The 22,470-nt window shown below is 41.8% G+C and overlaps 1 protein-coding gene and 1 long non-coding RNA gene across 3 annotated transcripts in view; both read right to left on the minus strand.

The window, feature by feature from the left end:
- LOC306963695 overlaps nt 1–22,470 on the minus strand; it is a 221,374-nt gene that overhangs the window by 62,349 nt on the left and 136,555 nt on the right. The gene's annotated exons all lie outside the window — the stretch shown is intronic.
- lingo2 (leucine rich repeat and Ig domain containing 2) overlaps nt 1–22,470 on the minus strand; it is a 536,443-nt gene that overhangs the window by 17,170 nt on the left and 496,803 nt on the right. The window contains exon 1 of one of the 2 annotated variants that reach the window (XM_079557275.1): nt 15,178–15,391. The exons of the other annotated variant lie outside the window; for it this stretch is intronic. Within the exon in view, the coding sequence (XP_079413401.1) occupies nt 15,178–15,261 (84 nt within the window). The 5' untranslated portion in view covers nt 15,262–15,391. Of the gene's footprint in view, nt 1–15,177; nt 15,392–22,470 lie in introns of those variants that run through there. 2 annotated transcript variants of the gene reach the window in all.

Here is a 22,470-nt window from a genome sequence, read left to right on the forward strand (position 1 = left end):
CATGTTTGATTCCCAATTATTTACCAACTAATTAGCCCCACAGCACCGATATAGGCAATGCAATTATGCGGAATTGCCGACTGGAATGTGGGAAGGGGGCTAACAATAGACGAGACGGCCTTGTTGGTGCATGATCCGTACGGGTAAATGTCCGATAAAAATCCAATTGTCCACCCGAGAAAGCTGTATTTTAAGCTTGAAGTGAAAATAATGTTGCCGGTTAGTAATTTCAATTTCTCTTAAAAGTCACATTGGGAGATATTTGGCACAATAGTTGTGGGCTGCTTCTGCTGGGTCACAAGTTTTAGAATAACTGTTCTCTCACAGAAGCCCTAGAAACTTATAAGGTTGAAGTACCTTTGCTTACAATGTAGTGTCATACAACGCACACTTAGGGCCAGATCTCGTGGCGGCGCACGGGGCGGCGCAGGCTCTTGGCAAATTATTTTCTGAGTGGCGGCGCTATATGTACCATTCGCCTCCGCCACCTGTGAGGGGGCGTCACAAGAGGAGGTGACTGCACTAACGAAACACGGCTGACATTCACTTCCTCGTTTACATTGCGTTGGCTTGCGTTCTTTCTTAAGCCTTAGGCTCTCACAGGTCAAACTAAAAACTTTATTTACCCCATCGTGAGCTAAACGATGTTCACGTCTCGAGAGAAAAAGAGCTACAGCGTCCGGATCGGCCCGCGCTTGGCGTGAACGCGAAGCAAAACAAAAGCACATGTTCACCCCACACAGCCACTCTCCTGGACGCGGAGTCGATCTGGTTGGAGGAAAATCTGTGTCTCCACCCACTTAAATGCGCTAAGTCTGGAGTGGCAAGATCACAAAGTGCGCTCCTACTGAGCGCAAAATGTCACGCTATCGTCTGTGTTTTGAGACACAAGATCGGGCCCATACAGCGTAATAGTAACCTCAGCTGTTTATTTTCTACGCAGCAGAACAGAACCCGAGGGAGTCAAATAAAATGGTCACACTTTATTTTACACTACCTTGATACAGTGTACCAAACTAAATTTAGCTGTTAGGCGACAGCTTCCCGGACCTGTTTGATTTGAGTGCTCTCGCCCAATACAAATAAGGGTGACCAGATTTTCCACTTGAAAAACCCGGGACACTGTGGGAATTTGTTTTGGTAGAAAAAAAAGTAACTTTATCCCCACAGTCTGAACAATTAAATTGTTTGTAAAAGTAAATGGGCCATAGACTTTTGAGCTTTTTTATTGGTTCATTCATTTTGGAAACTTCATGTTTGATGCACACATGACCAAAAGTCATTAAGTAAGAAAAATAATAAATAAAAATGCTGCCTCTGGCACAGCACTGGTGGAAACACTGGGACGACTGGTAGAGAGCTTGTATAAAACTGGGACAAAGCGATGGTTTTGGAGAAATCCAAGGGCAGAAAAGTCAGAAATGCACCTGTAGCCCTTGATTTCTTTCACTTTAATAATCTCACTTTTGACCTGACCCTCTGACCAGAAAATGCTCCAGGGACCCCCTGCAATCGCGTAAAAGACAGTTAATTTTATATCATTTATTTGAGTTGGAACAAAAGGGTACTTTATTAAGTGCCATCTCAGGACCCATCCGGCATCAAAACCTGGTCTTTGAAGACTTTTTTCCCTCTGATATCAGTTTTCAATACCAATTTGGTTAGTAGCATCGTTTAACGATACCCAGGCTAAATTACAGTGGTTAAAAGTTAGCATGCTTCACGTTTACCCATGTGTTTGGCAGGTTTTCTATTTGCCAAAAAACTTTTCTAAAAAACCTGTTTATCTAATACCTAACACTCTAAACAACAAAAAGCTAGGGCACTAAAAGCTTCTGCCTCGTCCACTTAACCTGGCCAACTCCATCTTGTAAACATTTTGCGTTTCCATCCGTCAGGTCGCTCACCGGCCACTCACCAGCCACTTGTTATTTGGCTCGAGTATTTCGCGGATTCAGATAACAGCTTACTCTCCGTGCAATCAACCAATAAACCTCCACTTGGTGGAGTTGTCCACGGACTAGCTCCAACCGGTAAGGTGTCCAGACTCTGTACCCCAGGCTAGAGAAAAAAGCAATGCATTTAAGACCGATGGAAGAGAGTGCTGCCGTGTTCACTGCACTGCAATTATTGCCCAAGGCCCAAGAAAGAGCCATCTAAGAGCCTGGATGCGGGAGAGTGCATTAACGTCTTACATGGCAACGTTCCTGTCTCTGACGCATGCAAAAAGGGACGTGCAATAGCACACATTATTTCATTCAACACAAAGCATTCAGCTGTCATGGCCAGAAAACTCATGGTGAGGTTCAAGTTTTAAAATTTGACAAACTCTAACAGGAGTGAGGAGAATGTTTTAAAGCAAACTGGAGCCAATGGGCACCTTGACAACAAAAGCAGGTGTAGAAATAACAAGTAATTGTGGGGAAACTGCTGTTGCTGGTGTTTTGGCCGTAATTTTCATATTTTCTATGAACTTATAAAGTCAAACAGTTGAACAATGTCATTATTATGATGTTGAATGCCTGCTGGCATTTAAGGCCTTTCTTTTGGCAGTTTATTTCTTTAATGCCCCACAGGAACCCTGTCATGCTGTTCGCAAACAAGAAAACTCTCAAACAGGCTTCTGGGGGAAAAAAACAAATCAAGTTGCCAGAATGGTCGACCATAACCCAAAACCATTGCTTTTGTACGACATATTGAGTGGATATTATTAAGAGTCATTTTACGGTTATTAAGTCATTTTACGGTTTTATGATGGTGACGCATCCATTACTTGCTTTACTTGTTTAAAGTCGAGTGGCCGTGGCAACAACAGAAGTGTGTAAGAACTTGTTTAGTGTGTAGCAGCCCATGAGCGTATGTGGAACTAGGTTGTCGTTGATGGATTGGTAACATCCCGGACTAGTAGCCTACTTTCATTGGGGCTTGCAGGATGGTCCCTTCTTTGACATACTTCTCCATGTCCTTGATGAAAGTTGCTGCATCAACATCACCACTAGAGGTGATAAGAGACCGGTGTGACCACGACTGTGTCTTTGAGTAAGTCGTAAGTTATGTGTGAATGTATTTTTGTAGCTTTATGTAGTGCAGCTTGAGAGTCAGTGGATCAAACCCAGCTCCTGACAGTCATGTCGTTGGGCGAGACCCTTAACCCATGATTAACACTTTGAGCAGAACAGTTCTGGTGCAGGATTAGGGGCTTTGAAAACATGGAAGACAGTTTTGTGTTCCCTCTATGACGCTATAAATTCCAGGAGTTACAGATCGGAGCGCTCCAGATGTAGAGGGAGAGACAACCAAAGAGAATAGGATTCCAGAGCTTCCATTACAAAGCCTTACCTTGGATTACCGCTGGCATGAGATAGAAATTGCACTGCTTGGCTATTTTTAGTTGCATTTGTAAGATACGAAAAATATGGACCCTGGATTTGTCAAATCTGAGTGAATGAATATAAAGCTCCTTCTCCAAGTCTGTTTTTTCCTTTGAACAGAGAACAATGTTACGACGGTCGGTTTAAGCTCATAAGAATGGATTTTGTAACTGTATCAACCTCATTTTTCTTCGGTTTCGCCTCAACTCTCTGATGGGAAGTAGCCTATCAAATGACAGTCCTGACACTGTCACTTTACGCATTCATGACCTCTGACCTTTCCCCACATATGGTAATGTCTTCCCGCTCGCGTTATTCCTTCTGCTGACTCGCGCAACTCGTTCCACCCACTGAGAGTGTGAATGGATAAGTCTGCCGCTGTTCTTCTCCTGACTCGGCACTATCCACACTCGGCTTCTCTCCTGCAGTGTTTCTGTGAGCTCCCGAGACATACACAAAATAAAGAAAACATTGTGGACAAAAGTACTTCAATTAGTTACTACTACACACACTAGTATATCACTAGTATTGGCACTTGCATGTCGATGTACTGAATCTGACTTTGTGTGGATGTTTTGGTGGTAAAATGGAATCACTTCATTTTACTGTCAAGTAAAATGAAAAATGGAATCACTTCATTTTACTGTCAAGAACAAACTGTCAAGTTTATGCCCTGGCATAGTTTAAAAAGTTGATTGGCGGCCAACGATGCCTTTCCAAAAAGCCCGTTCGTTAAATCCAACTGGATTGAACAAACTGTTCTGATATGCGGTTGCTGCAGTTGGTCAGGTCTAGGTTCAGCAACACTATGTGCCCAAAGAATAAGATCAGCTGATAACCTGAACATCCTGAATGACCAGGCATCAGGTCCATCAATGGATTTTTTCTTCCCTAATGGCATATTCCAAGATGTCAATGCCACAACAGAGTACAGAAGTTAACCCCACTGACAATCTCTGGGATGTGTTAGAGGAGCACAACGAATGACTTTAACAAACCAAAGCACCAGTGAACATTACTTTTGGTCTTAGCCTTCAATGTTATTTAGCATGTTTTGAATTAGATGTTTGTGGAGAAACATTCATGTAACATTAGCGTCTTACTAGCTGACTGTTGTAGCATTAGTGCATTTGTTTTCGCTCTGAGGTCGCAATTTTCAAGAGTTAAAAATACCAGTTATCAATTGCCTGGAACGCATATAGTAGCTGCAGTACTACTACAACTGCTATGATGCAAGCGACTTGGTTTTTTTTTACCATGTTTTTGATTAAGATAATTGCTTCACAAAAAGTTCCTAGTTCCCTCCGCTCCATGGGATGTTGAAAGGCCAAGTTATTAAATCATAATTTCCTTTTAATAATAAGCCCTGTATCTAACGACGCTGCCCCGAAGGAAAGATGTTATTAACTTGTAGGTGAGTTCACAGTTGGAGCAAGTGATTAACCCAGCTTTGTGGAAGAGGGATCAGAGGGGCTGATGAGAGGAGGGGTGGGCCAAATGCATTTCAGAGAAAAGGCCAAACGTACTGAATGGCTTTTTTTTTTCAACTTATGCACCTAATGCAGCCTTCAATTTACGTGAAAAATTTGTCATATATATCTTGTTTTGTAAATAACTTTCTTTGCTGTATGAAATGGAAAAGAGAGCCAGTTCTCTAGTTGCTGTGGCTGTACAAAATGCCATCAGGGGATCCTTGTGTCCATCTACAAAGACAACGCAGAGTGAAACTATTTGGAACCAGTTCGAAACGAAAGCGGCAAGGTTGCTAAGGCAGCAAAGTTGTAGTGCAAGTTATCTGACCACTGACATTTGCAGAACAAGTAGCTAAGCACAACGACAAGGCATCACAGCTAGTATATTTTTTAAATTGATTTTTCGGAAAAAATGCAGTTCAAAGCTCCAAAACATCACTTAAAGCTGTGGTTATCAAATTATTTTCTCGTAGAAGAGTGAATTGCATTTGGCACCACATATCTACACTATAAACATGACATTTGCAACAGAAAAAAGGACTATGAGCGCTGTGTTCAGTCTGAGGCTGCGTCCAAAACCATCAAATTATAGCCTCAAAGTACTAACACTAGCAACTAATCCTTAACCTTTCACGGGGTCAACTGTTAGACCTCTATGCAGTTAGTGAACTAGAGCTTCAGAGCTATTTTGCACAATCCATCCTTCCTTACCCAGGGGAAAGGGAAGTGACATCACCAACAGCTGCTGTTCTTCTTCTTTAAAGTTATTGGTGGAGTGCAGACCAAACAAAATCGCATGTCGCCCCCTACTGTACAGTGTCCAACAACAACAACAACAACAACAACACAGTGTCCAAACAATGACCTTTAAAGCAGTACTAAGTAACGTGTTTACCTTAATAAATCCTTTTCGTAGTCCTTGTGGGGGTAATACAAGTGTTTATGGGATGATTGGAGGGTCTTTCATCTCCCCCTGGTGTCTCTGACCAGAAAACCAGGTTTGCAACTTGACCGGAGAAAGCAATACACACTAATGGAGTCACGAAGAAGAAGCTAACATGCTAACGGGCAAAGCTAACTGCGGGCTAACGTTACTTTAAACAGTATTTACAGCCAAGTTTGTGTGAAAAAAAATATTTCCATTGTATAATTGGATGCACAGTAACCCTCTCTCCCTTCGCCTTTCCTGTCAGCGTAGTATTTACTCTCCAAGACATTTAATAAGTTAAAAAATCGTAACTTGCTGCTACACCTGCAGTTGCGCTTATGGCCTCTAGAGGGAAGAGTTACTTAGTACTGCTTTAAGGAGAAAAAAAATCCAAATTTCCCTTTAGTGTTATTTTATCTCAACAGCTGTTTCATAAAGCTACAGTTGCAAATTAGCCATGTGGCTTAAGTTTCTACTAAATGAAAAAAAAGCACAAGCTGCCTTCATTTAAACTATTTACTGAGGCGGCTCTTTAACACACTGACATGTGACTGAGCTGTGGTGACGACATGTATTTTGTCACTTTTATAAAGTTTGGCTTGGGCAGAATCTTATATTTTTTTCATTATTTTTATTATTAAATGTGCACCTGTCAATCAAATGTGGTTGCGCATGAATAACTCGGAGGTGGGGCTGAGGGGGGTGGGGGGATTAGCGCAGTTGCTTATGGGATGGCACATAGCTCCTAAGCGCCGGTAAGGGACCATCCGAGGTCCCTATGCTAAAGTGGCTAAGATAGTTAGCATTGAGGCTTCTTTCCCTAACTACTTCCTAACTGACAGACCAATTCGAACGCTACTTATAATAGCGGACGCTGACGCACATCCGGCTTGGCGCAAGACCTCTTACTAATTTACCGCTTTCGGACGGAGCCTAAATATAGCGCATTTTCCTCCAGCGCGAACCAGGAAGTCAGCGGCTAAATTAGCACAGTGTTAGCATTGGGGTTTCCGTTCCGGCTGAGACGCGCTTCTGATGAACTCAAGTGAACAATCGGATTCAGGTAGTGCAGCTTTAAGCAGACTGTTGGCAGACTCTTGTGTAATTTGAAGTGAGCATTTGTGCTAAAACCAAAACTTCTGTATGTATAACATTTTTTCACATTTTGGGATTTTGTCGTGGTTTGTGGGGGCCTGTGCATGTCCATTGGTATCTTTGCTTTTACTCAAGTCAACTCTTAGTCAACGTGGCTCTCGGCTCTTTGTGAGAAACGTCAATGCGCGTATGTCGGAGTCTATTATCCCGTAGATTGCGAGCTCAAGTGACAAATCTCTCATAGCCCTAAACATTAACGCGCCTTTATGTTGCTGTGGAGGAGCTATTGTGCGGCGCGTTATCCCGGCACTTAGGCGGAAGTCCCCGAGGGTTCTCCAGAGAGGCAGCCGTAAGCCCCCCCCCCCCCCCCCCCCAAGTACCTACACTTACTTCAATGCAATCTAATGTGGAGTGGTGTAATGTTCAAACTTATCTAATCAAGTATCACTTCTGTAACATCACGCACGATTCAAAAGTACTTTGCAATCTAATTTGTGGATTATTGGGGAGCGACTGTGAAGTGGCTATATGCGGCATAATGTTTTTTAAGGCAAGTTGATTTGTAGAGCACTATTTGTACACATGGCAGTGCAAAGAAGAAAAGGAACTTCAATTCAGAGCCGCCTCATTTGAGAGGAGACTGAAGTGTGAGCTGTATGGATGTGCAATTGAGTTGTGTTATTGTCGATGAGGAGGATTGTGCTGCTTTATGGCCGTTATGGCGGGACGCTGACATTCTGCGATGCCACCCCCTAGTGGCTAAAGCGCGCCATAACATGGAATCGGTCAGAAAAAAACTGCAAAGCCTAGTTCCAAAGAATTTTTAAGCTATGCAGGTTTTTGCTCTTTAGAATTTTTGCGTTTATGCATTTTAATGAGGCCTGGCTTTGATTGACAGGTCGGGCAGAACTGTTATGGCGTGTTGCTGCCCTGGGGAGGCGGGGTTTAGAGAGAATGTACCGCCTCTCTCCCTGTTTTAAGGTACATGCTCTGTGGGAGGAGTCTGATCTGCCATCTCGACTCCCTATTCCTGATGTAAATAGGGAGGAGTGACGAATAGCGGCGTAGCTTTTAAAGCAGTACTAAGTAACTTGTTTACCTTAATAAATCCGTTTCGTAGTAGATTGGAGGGTCTTTCATCTCCCCCTGGCGTCTCTGACCAGAAAACCATGTTTGCAACTTCACTGTCACCGGTGCGGAGAAAGCAATACACACTAATGTAATCACGAAGAAGAAGCTAACATGCTAACGGGCAAAGCTAACTGCGGGCTAACGTCACTTTAAACAGTATTTACAGCCAAGTTTGAGTGAAAAAAAATATTTCCATTGTATAATTGGATGCACAGTAACCCTCTCTCCCCTCGCCTTTCCTGTCAGCGTAGTATTTACCCTCCAAGACAATTAATAAGTTAAAAAATCGTAACTTGCTACTACACCTGCAGTTGCGCTTATGGCCTCTAGGGGGAAGAGTTACTTAGTACTGCTTTAATAAGTCCATGATTATTATGCACACCGTTTACAAAACCCTAACATACACAATTTTTCATTAATGTCTACAGAAGTGAACTTATAAGCCATTACAGTTTTTTGGGGAGGCGGAAAAACAATTTTAAAGTGGACATATCCTGCATATGAGGCTTTAAAACAGACTCACATACATTATCTTGGGTGCCACAGCATTGACATTTTATTTTGTAGTTTGACTATAACTTCTTTGTAAGAATTGAATAGTAATGATGAAATTCATGCGTTAGGGCTGGTGAAGACTTTGACTGGCGCTCCTCCTGCTGGCAGCTGTCGGAATGACATCCAGTTTCGATTTACGGCGTGGTTTACAGCTTTAGGGCTCAGAACCGATTTTAATGTATGGATCACATGCTTTCAAAATGTGGAGGACAGTTGTGGCTTTTAACAATGACGCAACTGTATCCGGGAAGAACATAACGAAGCACTGACACCATAGAAGAAGAAAGTACTACTCAAAACTGCGTGAATGTAATGATATACTAGGTAGGTTTTTGATGAGGGAACAACCAATGACATGGTTTAAAGCTGAAACAAAGTCCTGGTAAAGTTGATGACTAAACATTACTGTTACTGTGATTTCACCTTTTCTCTGCTTTCTTTGTTGGTTTACCGGGCCCTCCTTACTCCAAATACTAACTGCTTTGCTAATTGCGCCCCCGAACCACGACTACATCAACAAACCCTACCTTTAGTGGCAATGAGGAAGCAAATTGCGCTCATTTAACCGAGTCTAGACTGTTTGATTTTTTCGCTATGATTCTCACCGCGCTAATATAACCCACAGCGGAGCCATTAGCCGCTAAACTCTTTCCATCCTCATCTGCGGCAACGTGGCATCTCCCTGATAAACATCTCAGGCCTCTTATTTACCCACAGCATATTGCGATTTGCCTTTGGAGATTGGCGGAGCCCGGGGCGCGTTAATCACAGGGACGCCGCCGCTAATGGGAGGAGATCTTAAGCCATCTGCTCTGTCTCTCGTAAGGTAAACTAGCGTGATTATTTTTCATATAGCGCCAAATATAGCCTGTCACCGGAGACGCCGGCGCTTTGAGTGCGGAATCGATGCTGGCGTTGCATATCAGAGACTGTCTAGGCATTGGAGAAGAGAGGGTTTGTGAATGACAGAGGAATCGCTGCACTTTGGGATGCTCGGACTGGATGGTACAGACGCCTCTATTGAAGAATGTTTAATATGTCGACTTAACAAAACAGCCCCGAGGACTGCTGAGACACCCATTGGCGGTCCTGGGCAAACAATCTCTCTGGGACCCTTAAGTCGCATTTCGCCAGGAGCGGAACATACCAGATCACTTGAGGCCAGTTCGTTTTGAGGAGGGTCAACGCCCACAGGTTTGCGTTTCTAGCGCCTTTAGAAGAAACCGACCATTTATGCCGGTTAATGCAGAGTGACCTACTTAATGTTTTGTTTTACACTCATTTCACATCTATGCAACTCTCAAAAGGCAAAGCAGTGGATTTTACAAGTGGTAGATGCTTTCTAAATGTTTCCAAATAAGAGATTAGCGATGTTCATTTCAGTCAACTTTACCCAGAACTCCCCCAACCAGCCCAACAATGGAGCAGGCAACAAAAGCTTATTGTGAGTTATCTGGCTGGCGTTATTAAGATTTTATATCAAAAAGAGCCAGTCTTTTGAACGGCTCTTTGAAATGAATGGATCCCAAAGACTCAGCTCCCCGTAAAGAGCCGTAAATCCCATCACTACAAGAGATGCATCGTCTCAAAGGAGTCCCAAACCAGAAACAGCCGTGGCTAATAAACTAGCTTTGTTTTGCGAAACATTGGCACAGTAGGAAGGGTCGTCTCATGATCGGAAGGTCAGGGGTCCCAGCGAATCCCAGCTCCTGAAGATGCACACTGTCATTGTGTTCTTGAGCAAGACACTTCACCCACTTTGCCTCCAGCGTTTGCGTACATTGGTGTGTGAGTGAATTAAGTTGCCGTTTTCTCAGAATATGACACTGATGCATTCTCTCTCTTCGCAATCATAACATGTTGCGTATCTTCCCCCACTTTGGACCGTCCTTTGGACTTATTTTCAAACAGAAAAGTGTTCAGATTGCGGCAATATTCCAACATTTATTAGCTTCACATTAGCGTTAGCCTTTAGCTTCCAGGCTAAGACAGCTACGGTTAACAACACAGACGTCTCCTCTGGTGAAGTATTTACATCTTGTGTACATTTTTTTGAAATGTATGTGATTTTTTTCCGAGCCTATACTTTCAGTGAGAGTAGCTAATTTAAGGTATCATTAAAAACCGCAAAGCAAAGTTGTGTAATAAAGCCATGTATTATATTTTGAATTGTGAATTGCCCAGAGGTTCCCGTTCCCTAAAGTTCATTGCCAGCAACACAGCGCCACCAAGAGACAGGCTGCAGGCAAGTACCAATCCTCAATAATGATAATAAGTTACAACAGGGAGCTCAAGCGCCTGTAGCCACAAACGCACACAGCATAATGGAAGCATCACAGGTCCTATCGCCAAGAGGGCATTAGCGCAGACAGGAGGATGCATCTCTCTATTGCTAATATAGACACTGCAAATGCGTTGTGATCGCTCCAATATAAACAACACCACTGGATCACCGTTTCATCCTTGTTCCGGAGAGTGCACTCGCCTGTTGCTACGGCAAACCGCTAGCATAATGATTGTAATCAATTATAGACAATTTCTGTGAGTGCAATTTTTGTAGAAATATTTGTGGAAAGCAACAACTTACTATTACAACTTACAACTTACAATTACTAGTAAACAAGACCTCCTGGTATTCATATTGGTCATTCTTTTTTTGTGTTGTTAACCATTAACCTTGCAAAGCCACAAGGAATAAAAGAAAAGCCATCGATTTTGTCCAGTAGAAATTTTTTTATTATTTGTGGCCAAAGCTAGAGGCAGAGCTATAGCATCTAGCTAACCATTAGTACGTTCAAATCCTTTAAAGACAGAAACATTTCTGGAATATTGACTTAACCTTATGGTTGTGCCAGTGATTTCAGACTCATAACATTGGGTTACAATAAAATACTTTCTCTGACATGTCTACATTTTTCACAGAATCTGAAAATATTCTGTATCAGGTCAGGGTTTTGTGCTAAGTGGATTTTCCAATCTCTCTATTCCATGAGGCAAATGATTTGGACTTTTTCAAACCAACCCTAAGGTAGAGCCGTGGGAACATATTTTGATTAAGGGGTGCTGAAGGACAAGATCGCACCAAAAACGCTTTTTCTGTGCTTATTTCCTTTTTATTTTCATTGCCTGCAATGCACAGATTATCCACCAGGGGCCACTGCAGCACCCTCAGCACCCTGGGTTAGCATAAGGGATGTTACAACAGTTTCTACTTATTTTTTCTGTCATATTTGTTGGCATTTCTATGAAGTGAACATATGTATCAAACAATAAAAGCGCCTGCATATAGCTTTCATGAATTGTCACCAACTCACTTATTTGTCAGCACCGCTGCTTTGTACCAGGACGGAAGACATTATAAAGACAATACCCTTCAGCAAAATGTGGCAGAGGGGTAAACAATTAACCTGGTTGAGCAAAACCAATGTGATCTTTGGATTCAGCACATAAACATTTCAAAACTTTGACGCCAAATGTGTTGCAAACCCTGGTGCATTGATTTGTTAGCATACCATTGACTAAAAATGACGTCTTGTGCCGTCAGCCAAGCCCTTCTAAAATATGAAAATTCTGAGTATCGGGAACATGTAGATATCAGGAAAACTGTCTGGCCATCAATGCTGTTCTTCTACTATATCATTTAATATACAATGATGCAGCACATTTGCCAAACAGGCCTAATTATATCATTTTTAGCCTTCGCTTGGCCCAGAAAGCGCGTCCCAGAAAGCAAGCGCTAAAATAAGACAAGTAAATACTAAATAGCTGGAAGCACTGAGAAAGGCTGCCCACTCCGAGAAGCCATAGTAACCAGAGCGCTGGAAGAGGTCCATGGCAAACCTGAGGCATTTCAACGTTTGCGTCAATATCGAGGTTTTTCCAAATGGACAGAGATCACGGAGCTGCATGCCCCGGATCACCCTGACTTTATGACCTCCGTGGGCCGAGCTGCAGCTGCGCCAAAACACCATGCGGTGAAACGGCCGATACAAGATTATATTACTATTCTGGGGGAAAAAAAGTTGAAGGATCCAAGTGACTGTGAAAGGGAGAAGGCAGTGTACATCTCTGGTTCAAATTTGACCAAATGCTGTTTACCGGCCTGAGCGTGTCATTGTCAGCAGTGCGAGGGTGAATAATATATAACATGTTTGTTACTTAACAATTTGAGGTTTCGGAGGCCGCGACCCAACAAATAGTTGTAACACAATCACCCGGACCCTCGACACGTTTATTGTTCGCGAGAAATTCTCATCAGATCTCGTCTTCCCGAGCTCAGGGAGAAGCAAGATCGTAACGTTGTACCCACTGAATACTTTATAGTATATAAATTATGTCATTATGTGTGTTGTGTATTGACTGCGAGTGAGCTTGCCTCTTCTAAAACCCGACTCGCAAACTCGCAAGGTCCTCAGTCGAAATGCTTCATTTTGAAAACTGCAGAACAGAACGTTGTCCGTTTATGTCTTCAGCTTCGACACAGTGCAGCTGCAGTGACATAGCGACAAATGGACTCTTTAATCTCTTAGCCCTCACAAGAACCGAGCATATTTTGTCCACTTTGGCTCTATCTAAAAGCTTCTTGGAAAAAGCGGAAAAATAGTGACGGAAACGAGGATGTAAAACGTATCAAAAAAGGAACAAAAACCCAACAAAAGAGCAACAAAAAACATGCCAGAAAAGCAACAATAACACAACAAAAGAGTGACGAAAACATGACAATATGACGGGGGGAAAAAGATACATAAAACATGACAAAAAAGCATCAAAAAAGAGACAAAACATCGCAAACATGCTTGAGTTGTTACACTGGACTATAGGCTGAACTCAAGTCGAGTAGCTTTTAGATTTGGGTAAAGCCTCGGGGGGTAAGAGCTTAACTGGATCATCATTAAATATAATGACTACTGTCTCTGCACTAAAGACAGAAGGTGTGACCAAAGGAAACCGTCAGAGTTTCAGATGCTTCCTTCTGGCCGTAGGTTCAGGTCGCTAAAGTGCAAATACAACACATTTAAAAATGAATTCCATCCATTCTTCATAGTGTTCAGACAGGTACAAATGAACTTGTCTAAGCTAAGGTAAGAACATGTCTCAGTATGTATAAAAACGGTGGTCTTTTCCTTTAATACAGAATTATTTAGCTTATTTTCACTTCATTCAGCCCCGCCCTCTTTCGCGGTGTGAGCATTTCCGGTGAGCGCTAGCACTTCCTGTTAGTGGGGGTTTCAATTATTGTCAATCAATGAGGGGGTCAAGAAAAAAACGTGAATAAACGGAATATAATGGAAAAAAAAAAAAGGAGAATATGTTTGTGCGACCTCAGGCGGATCACAGAGCGGGAAGACGGCGTGAAAAAGTCACCTTTATTAAATTTAGCGATATGTTTGAACGCTTTCTGTTGCGACCCTGTGTGGAAGGAAACTGTGTTCATCAGACGCACACATAATTCACACATGAAACCAACTGATTAAAAGCAACAACAACAACATCAATATATAGGACAGTGCAGCAAATACATTAAAGTACTGCACTGGATATGTAAAGGACCTAAGCCGACCCATATATTTACAGAGGAGAGACAATTCACATCAACATAATAAATAAAAGCCAGTGTCAGCTTAGATTAGACCTGCAGTTTGGCCATGAACACAAGATGGCGCCGCCCACTGTGAGTTCTTGAATAAGCAATAACAGCAGTGTTTTTACTCTATAAATGACATAAATGGTTGTCACGTGGTGCTATCATGCAGTGATGTGCATGAATGACTGTCCAAGAGCCCTGCACGTGTGGACTTTTTAAAGTGCATACGACACATTGGACACAATTTTTGCTAAATCATAGTTAACACAATTATACATAAGATTTAGCCACAAAAAAAATCAGCTTTCATTAGTATGTCCATTTGCGTGATGTTTATAGATTCACTTCCTTATTGGACACTGACAGGAAGTGACATAGATAAAGGACACCAATTTTCAACTGTTGCCGTGCCAACCATGAGTAATGAATGAGTCAAACTGCTCTGGAGCTTTACCTCTATCTATGTCGCTTCCCGTCAGTAGCTAAAAAAAAAAAATCAAATAAAAATCACCTTTCTGCCCAACATTTCTTCATTAACATCTTTCTCCAGTTCAGCTTTACCCAAATCCATAAGGTTACAGCCTATGGGCCGGTGTAACTCGTCACTTGAAAGACCTACAACACTCATCTAAATGGATCTTTTTCCTTCGTCACACTTGGTTTTTTTGTTAGGTTTTCATCACATTTCCGTCACTTTTTGTTGCTCTTTTTTCAAGGCGGGGGTTAAGAGGTTAATTTGCTGCTTTTCTGAAATAAAATGAGAATTGCTACTCACAACAGATCTCAATAAGTCAAAACTTCAAAAACATTCAAACCTATTGTATGCATTTCAAAACAGTCCAATAGAATCCGTCACTTGGGTCTCATTGCAATGTTAGCAGAAGAAGAACACATCTCTATCCCATTGTGCACAAACTCATCAGTGCCCGTATAACAGCCTATGCCATGTTGCTGTTTTTTTTTTTTTGGCACAACGCTACAACACGATGAACCCAGAAGCTCTAATTCGAATGTGCCCACAGGGAGCGCTCTGAAACGTACCCCGGCATCTGCTTGCAGTCCCTCCAGCGCCTCATCGCACTTGGCAGACCATCTCGAGCAAATATCTCCAGGACATGTCTCCATCGCTTCCCCCTCCTCCTCCTCTCGCGCTCTCTCTCCACAGCGGCTCGGGCAGCGTTATCCGCCCGTTCCCCGGTGCTCCGCGTCCTGTGCTCCCCGCGCGCGCACCGTGTCAAGTGTGGACGCCTGCTCCTCTCCGCTATACTCTCCGCTCTCTCCTATACCTCCGCTCGGTCTCCCCCCCATCCCCACCCCTCGCCGCCCACCCGCAGCTCCTCAGCCAATCGGAAAGCCTTTCTCAACTCCAGAGCTCTGCGCTGTTGAAGTGGCTCCCGGAAACCTTGGGAGACGGCGGAGCGCGACGGGTTGTTCTTTAAGGTGGAACACTGAGGGTAATGAGGGGGGGAATTCACACGCAGACTAAAAGCTTTCCTGTAGATGATGCAAAGAAAGATGATTGCAAGGTGGGAATTGTTTTTTTCTCGTCGTTTTGATATGACAATGTCTAGGAGGAGCCAGTTTTAACAGCATTACACTTTCATAAGTCGTAGCTAAAAAGAAAATATAGCCTATGAATTAAAAAAATATATAATTAAAGGGATGTTTCCGGATTTTTTGACATAGGGCCTCTTTTCCTAGTTATCCAGAGTGTTGCTGATTTCTGGAGATATTTTTTTTTAAATTTTATGCAGTTCTGATATTTGAAGAGTCGAGTGGCGCTAGGCTAGAGCATTTCTATGGTATCAGCTAGCCTGCATTAAAAACAGTCTGACCCGCTCCACAGTGCACCTGAGGCAAATCACTTACAACGCCAGACTAACCTTATAAATGTCTGTGTCGATAGAATCATTTTTGCCATTTTGCATTTAAAAGAACTTATATTTGAGCAGCATCAGCTTTGTGGTTGTTTTAAAGCTACGCAGCGGCGGAGTGATCTGCTAGAAAATAGTCAACAAAATGCATCATTCATGTGATGCAAGGTCAGTTATATTCCAAAAATGATTCTATCAACAGACATTTATATGGTTAGTCTGGTGTTATAAGTGATTTGCCTCAGGTGCTCTGTGGAGCGGGTCAGACTGTTTTTAATGCAGGCTAGCTGCTACCATAGAAATGTGCTAGCCTTGCACTAGCCTAGCGCCACTCGACTCTTCTGGCACCGGGGATTCTGGTTGAATCCCCGGTGCCATCACTTTGACCAATGAGACGAGCTTGCCTGTGAGCACTTCATTGTTTACTTTCAAAATACTTTTATCCCTCTCCTCATTTTGCAAACTAGGAGTGGCTTTCAGGACAAATCAGTAGGAGCGGGGCTTGATGGTTTACTTTTGAAATCTGTCTCTCTGTAATCTTACAGAATGTCACTTTAAAGGTAGCCTGGTTTTACCATGCCCTCGTATTTACTACGTTTCGTACAAGGGTCTGGACCTTCTCAATTGAGCTCCGTTATCAGGTGGGAGGGTGAACTCCTTTGAAACAATTGGATCTAATTTTCGCTACGGTTCGGTCGTGACGTCTGTAATGCGCCCGAGTGAGTGAAGCGAGCGATCATGACTCTTGGGGACATTCCTTGCACATTCCAAGGCTTAAATTTTAATTTCTGGATATTTGGGAGTCGAGCCAGGAAGGATTGAAGAGCTTCCATTACTTTCGTATCCGCCGCCGTTGCCGAAATACAACCAGCAAATGCGGCGCAAATGCTTGACGTCACCTACAAGCCCCGCCTCCCCCGCTCGCTGAATGGTAGGTAGAAAATCAACCGATGTAATGCAGCCACTGAGATCAGACCCAGACGTACATGTAGAGAAATTATAATTGACCGGAGTTTACGGATGGCTAAGGCCAGGCTACTTTAAAGGAGACATACTGTATATACACTTTTTTAGCTTGGTAAACATTGCTGGAGTGCTGTTACGCTGAAGCTTTTGCGCTGGATTGAGTAATCCTGTTTGTTTTGCTTATTTCTTCTTCTACTGCTGTGGCATAAGATATGAACACTGAAGAGCCCAGAAGCAGGTTTACAAGCCACAATCATGCTTGATGTGTCTACTTTAGAAAACTTCAGAGTAAATGTTTAAAACGCGCATCTTAAATCATAACCTTGCTTTTACAAAATATACCGCCTGCCTAATCTCGACCACTATATTTGGCAGGAAATGAAGTTAAATTGGATGTTTAGTGCTGTGGAGAGACAGCGTTATGTAAGTCTCTCGCTTGAAGAAGTGTATTTTGTTTGTTTTCTCTCAAGGCTGCGCAGCCTTTAGCTTTAAGAACTACATGTTCCGTGCTTTTTGTGTGTCCCTGAATGCAACTCCACAATTACCGTCAGCAAGGTCTGTGGCACAAAAGAGACGGCGCCTGACACAGGGCCAAACCGCACAAGTGTCTTTTCGTTCTGTGAAATGATAAATGTTCAAAGAGGCGTTATGCTTAAATCCGCGGTTTGTCGTTTTTTTAAATCATATTTTTCTTTCATGAATGAGCCGTGGGAAAAAATGTATCTTGTTTCGTTCATGTCTGTTTGAGTAACGCTCTGTTCCACCTTGTAATGTCATCTAGGAAGAGCTCATCTGCATTTTTCTGGGTGCCTGTCTTGTTGCAGTCAATGTATTTCCAAAGTGTCTTGCCCAGGGATACGACGATACAGTATATGTGTCTGGGCGGAATTCAAACTAGGCACTGTCTAGTTCCTGGTCCGAATGCTTAAAAAGTTCTAAAAAGATTTAAGGAGAGACAATGCAGGTGAATGAGATATCATAGGGCTGTGCAATTAATCGAAATTCGATTACGATTTCGATTACAACAGTAAACAATTACAAAATTAGCATAATCGCAAAAAAATCGATTATAATGTTTGTTTTTGTTTTTTTTCCAATTATAATTTTTTTTTTTCAATATTATTTTTTTTTTTCAATTTATAATTTTTTTTATTAATTGCCTGACATAAAAACAAACAGCGCAGTGTGATGATGTCATCAGGCCGCACTGCTCAGTTTACTTGCGCAGGTGTGAGGGCTGGCCAGCAGGGGGCAGGTGTGAAACAGAGACCGCTCTTTAATCAAGGCGTACTTGAAATCCCTTGTACTTTTATGACTGTCCAGAAAACATAAAATATCATCATAGTGTTTTGATTAATAAATAAATAAAGTAAAGATAGACTTTTTTTTAACGGAAACATATAATCGTTTGAGTAATCGTGATTTCAATTATGACAAAAATAATCGTGATTATTATTTTTTCAATAATCGAGCAGCCCTAAGATATCAATTTGAAACTTTTGCTGTAGATTACTGATATTTTAGACATATTTTCAGCAACAAAATCTAAATAAACGATAGAGCCAGGTTTAAATGTTAATTCATGGTTTTATTAATTTCAATTATTAATAGTTTAGCTTGCGAATACATTAGTTTTTAGTGGAAAAAATCTGTAGAAGGACTGTCACGATAATTACTATATCGACTTATCGTTCAATAAATGACAGATAAACATTTATTGTCAGTACATTTATTTACATGATTTCCCCATTTTTGTAATACGTTATGTTTTCACCCAAAGGAAGTTGCATTTCATTGTATTTCATGTTCATTGTCGGGTATTTCAAGATTAAAGGGATATTTTAGGATTTTTGACATAGGGCCTCATTTCCTAGTTATCCAGAGTGTTGTTGATTCCTGGAGATATACATCTATTTTTTAAATTCATGCAGCCCTTATATTTGAAGAGTTTAGGGGTGCTAGGCTAATGCTAGGCTAGCGCATGTCTATGGTAACTAGCAGCCTGCATTAAAAACCTCTTCAAAATTATGGGGCAGTCCTCCAAACGTTGCCATATCTGATTTGTATAAAGCTACGTGTAGTAACGCCGGCCACAGGTAAACAAACTACTGTAGATCCGGTAACTGAGCAGATCACTCCGCCGCTGCGCAGTGGCGAATTAATAATTATTCAGTCAACACAGACATTTATATCGGTAGTTATACGGGATTTGCCTCAGGTGCACTGTGCTTGGGTCAGACTGTTTTTAATGCAGTACTAGCTACCATAGACATGCGCTAGCCTAGCACTAGCCTAGCACCACTAAACTCTTCAAATATAAATGAACGAATTAAAAATTAAACATAAAAATCAGTCCTTAAATCAACAACATTCTGGATAACTAGGAAATGAGACCCTATGTCAAAAATCCTGAAATATCCCTTTAAGTACTTTTCGAACAGAGCTTAAAGGGGCCATTTTATGCTCACTACTGCCCCCCCCCAGGTCATACGTGTAACAGCACCTTCTATATTAAGCTCGTGCATGAGAGTGCAGGATTTTAGAGGCAGTTGAGGTGAAAAAGGTCTGGGCTCATTCTACACATTAGGACATGGCTGGAACATGTAGGGCGAGGAAAATACATAATTTTAACATGTTTAAACTCTGTATAGTCCCTTTAACTGTCAGTTTCAAGCTTTAGACTCTGTTTCTGTTGCATCATAAGGTCTTCAATGTCGTTTATCGCGATAGTTCCCTGCCTCAATATCGATCTTTGGATTTTGATATTGTAACAGGCCTTGTCATATATTTCTCCCAAGCCAAACCCCCCTTTGCATTAACCACATATTTTAGGCCTGAGCTTGTCTCGTTGTGTCCTAGCAACATTGATTCATCCATGGCTTTCATTACTATTTTCTCCTTTTTTTCTTGTCAAAGCCCCACAATCCATTGAAGACAGCCCACAGTAGAGAAATACGACAAATTCTCCCCCCAATAACACACAGGCTTAATGAACCGCTAAAAGACAACCCCGAACACCAACCAATGCTAATTTCGCACGTTTTTTTACAACACACGGTTATAGTCTTGCCAATACAAGCCCCCCCCCTCCCCTCTGGAGATTATGAGCCATGAAGGGATTATGGTTCCTTATTGGATATCGATTGGCCACATGACTGGGTGTTAGGACAAGCCCGGAGCAGTCGATGCTGTTTCCGGAAGATAATGTATGAAAGGGACCACAAACTCTGTACCCCAAAGGAAAGCCATGTGTTCAGTAACGCCGAGGTTGGGTTAGGGATCGAAAGGACGGAAAATCTCCTTGGACCGGCTGAAGAAATTTGTTTGAGAAGGGCTTGGGGTTCAAAGAGTCGACAAACATACTTACTTAAAACTTGTCCTTTATGCTTTTTAAGTTCGTATAAAAGACATGGGAGCAACATCTACGTCACTGAGAAGGTGGGCGCTCTCCAAACACAAGCCTTTGTCCCTTGAAATGAATGGGCAGAGATCTTAGAAGTCTGCGAACTTCTGATTTACAGTGCCGTGAGAAAGTATGTGCCCCTGTTCCAGATTTAATACATTTGTTTATACTCTATAATGGGCCTTAAACCTGCCAAAATGTTCAACCGTTGTCTTGTCAGTCCATAGACCATTTCTCCAAAAGTCTTAGGAATCATCCAGATGTTTTTTTTGGCAAATGTGAGACATGCTTTAGCATTCTTATTTCCCAATATTTGCCCCGTCCCTTTTTTTTTTACCCACATTATTCCCCATTGGAGATGAACCTGATGTTGTAAATTTGCAGATCTTCCACACATTATTGTTCTGTTGACCATTTTTTTTGCCAAAAGTCGAATTTTTGATACCGATACCCGAACAATGCTTTTTTCAAGTATTGCCAAAGTACTGGTATCGGGGAAATAATTCAACAGTACCAACCCTAGTTTTAATCAAATAAATTAGGCCTAATGCCAATGCCAGGATACCCAAAGGTATTGTCTCTTTTATTACAATTGCATACATAAAGAGAGCTAATACAGTGAAGCATTTTTTTATGAAGTACTTCTGTTAACAGGAGTACGCAGAACGGCATTATCTGTTAATGAAAGCAGTTCGGCGTGCCTCATTTGCACGCATAATCAGTTTGCACATTAATGTTCCTATAATTAACCCGGTGGTAATCAGGGCACTAGTAACACACAAAGACGGCAAGGCTTTTGTTCTGCGCACATGGATCCGACATTACGGCACTTACACCTCCACTAACAATCACAAACACGTCAACTGATGATTGCAATCCACAAAACAAAACTTTAGCTTGATAGGCAATCCTGGCCTTCAGTATACTTCACACTGACAAGGCCATGAGTGTTATTCTAACTCAAAACTCAACTAAATGTATTAGTCTGACAAAACACTTATTATTTCAGAAACTTTCTCTGTAAACACGAGGCCAGCTCAGCGACTGTGATTGACTCATGTCTGTGAAAACAGTACGATACAATTGTCATTTTTCTGCTCATCCCCTGTGACTCGCGGTGGGGCAGAGGAGGTTTTAGTAAAAGTTGCGGTGACGCCGTAACAACAAAGCCGCATAAATGCAGTTTTTAGCTCTTTTTCATATGAATGATATACTGGATTGATAAAATGTTTTTTGCCTTTAGTCCTGAGCTTGACTCCGTGTGGACAGGGCCTTCAGAGTCCAGACACCTTCTCCAAATGTGTTCCTGTTCTATCTGTCATCAGGCACAGATTAGGACGTTAGCCGCTACATCTTTGTGCTTTTATTTACATTTAGCACAGGGACTAATGTGAGTACTCTAATGCGTTAATAAAGAGTAACAAGATAATTTAACAATTTACTACAATGATGAGACAAAGACGAATCCGACCCTTTACGATACTTTTTTGAAATAACGTTTTGTACGCTGGCGAGTCGGAGCACTCTATTTTCAGAGACGCCGCAAAACTTCAGACCCGTTTTGTCAAAATGAGGTTTTGTTTGCACTCTTGCAACAGCGTCTCCACTTTCTCCAAAATTTCCAATCTTGTACTAAACAATAGTTTGTTTATTTCACAAGGGTTTTTGTCAATATCAAATTCCTTGCTTGATTGTATTGAGCTTTGACTCGCTAAGTGAATTTCAAATTTTACAGATTTCTTTTTACTTATAAATAGCTTAATTAAAGGTACACTGCGTACCATTTGGGACTATGCTCTTTCCGGCAGAACAAAACATGCTCCTAATGACCAGCTCAACACAGACAATGCTGTGTCTGCAGTGGGTAATAAAAAAAATGGATTTGGATGAGAAACTAACCTGATTAAATCTCATATTCTACTGTCTTTTGTCATATCTCCATGGAGACGAGCTGGAGACGTACCCACTCCCGGTAAAGTTTACAGTCATATCTTAAGAGAGGTGAGGCTCATAAATATTTGTTTGTAATGTACATGTATGAGGTATTTTTTTAATGATGAAAATATCTGTCATAAAATAAATGCTTGTATT

Source organism: Gobius niger (assembly GCF_951799975.1).
Source record: "Gobius niger genome assembly, chromosome: 5".
NCBI classification, from domain to species: domain Eukaryota; kingdom Metazoa; phylum Chordata; class Actinopteri; order Gobiiformes; family Gobiidae; genus Gobius; species Gobius niger.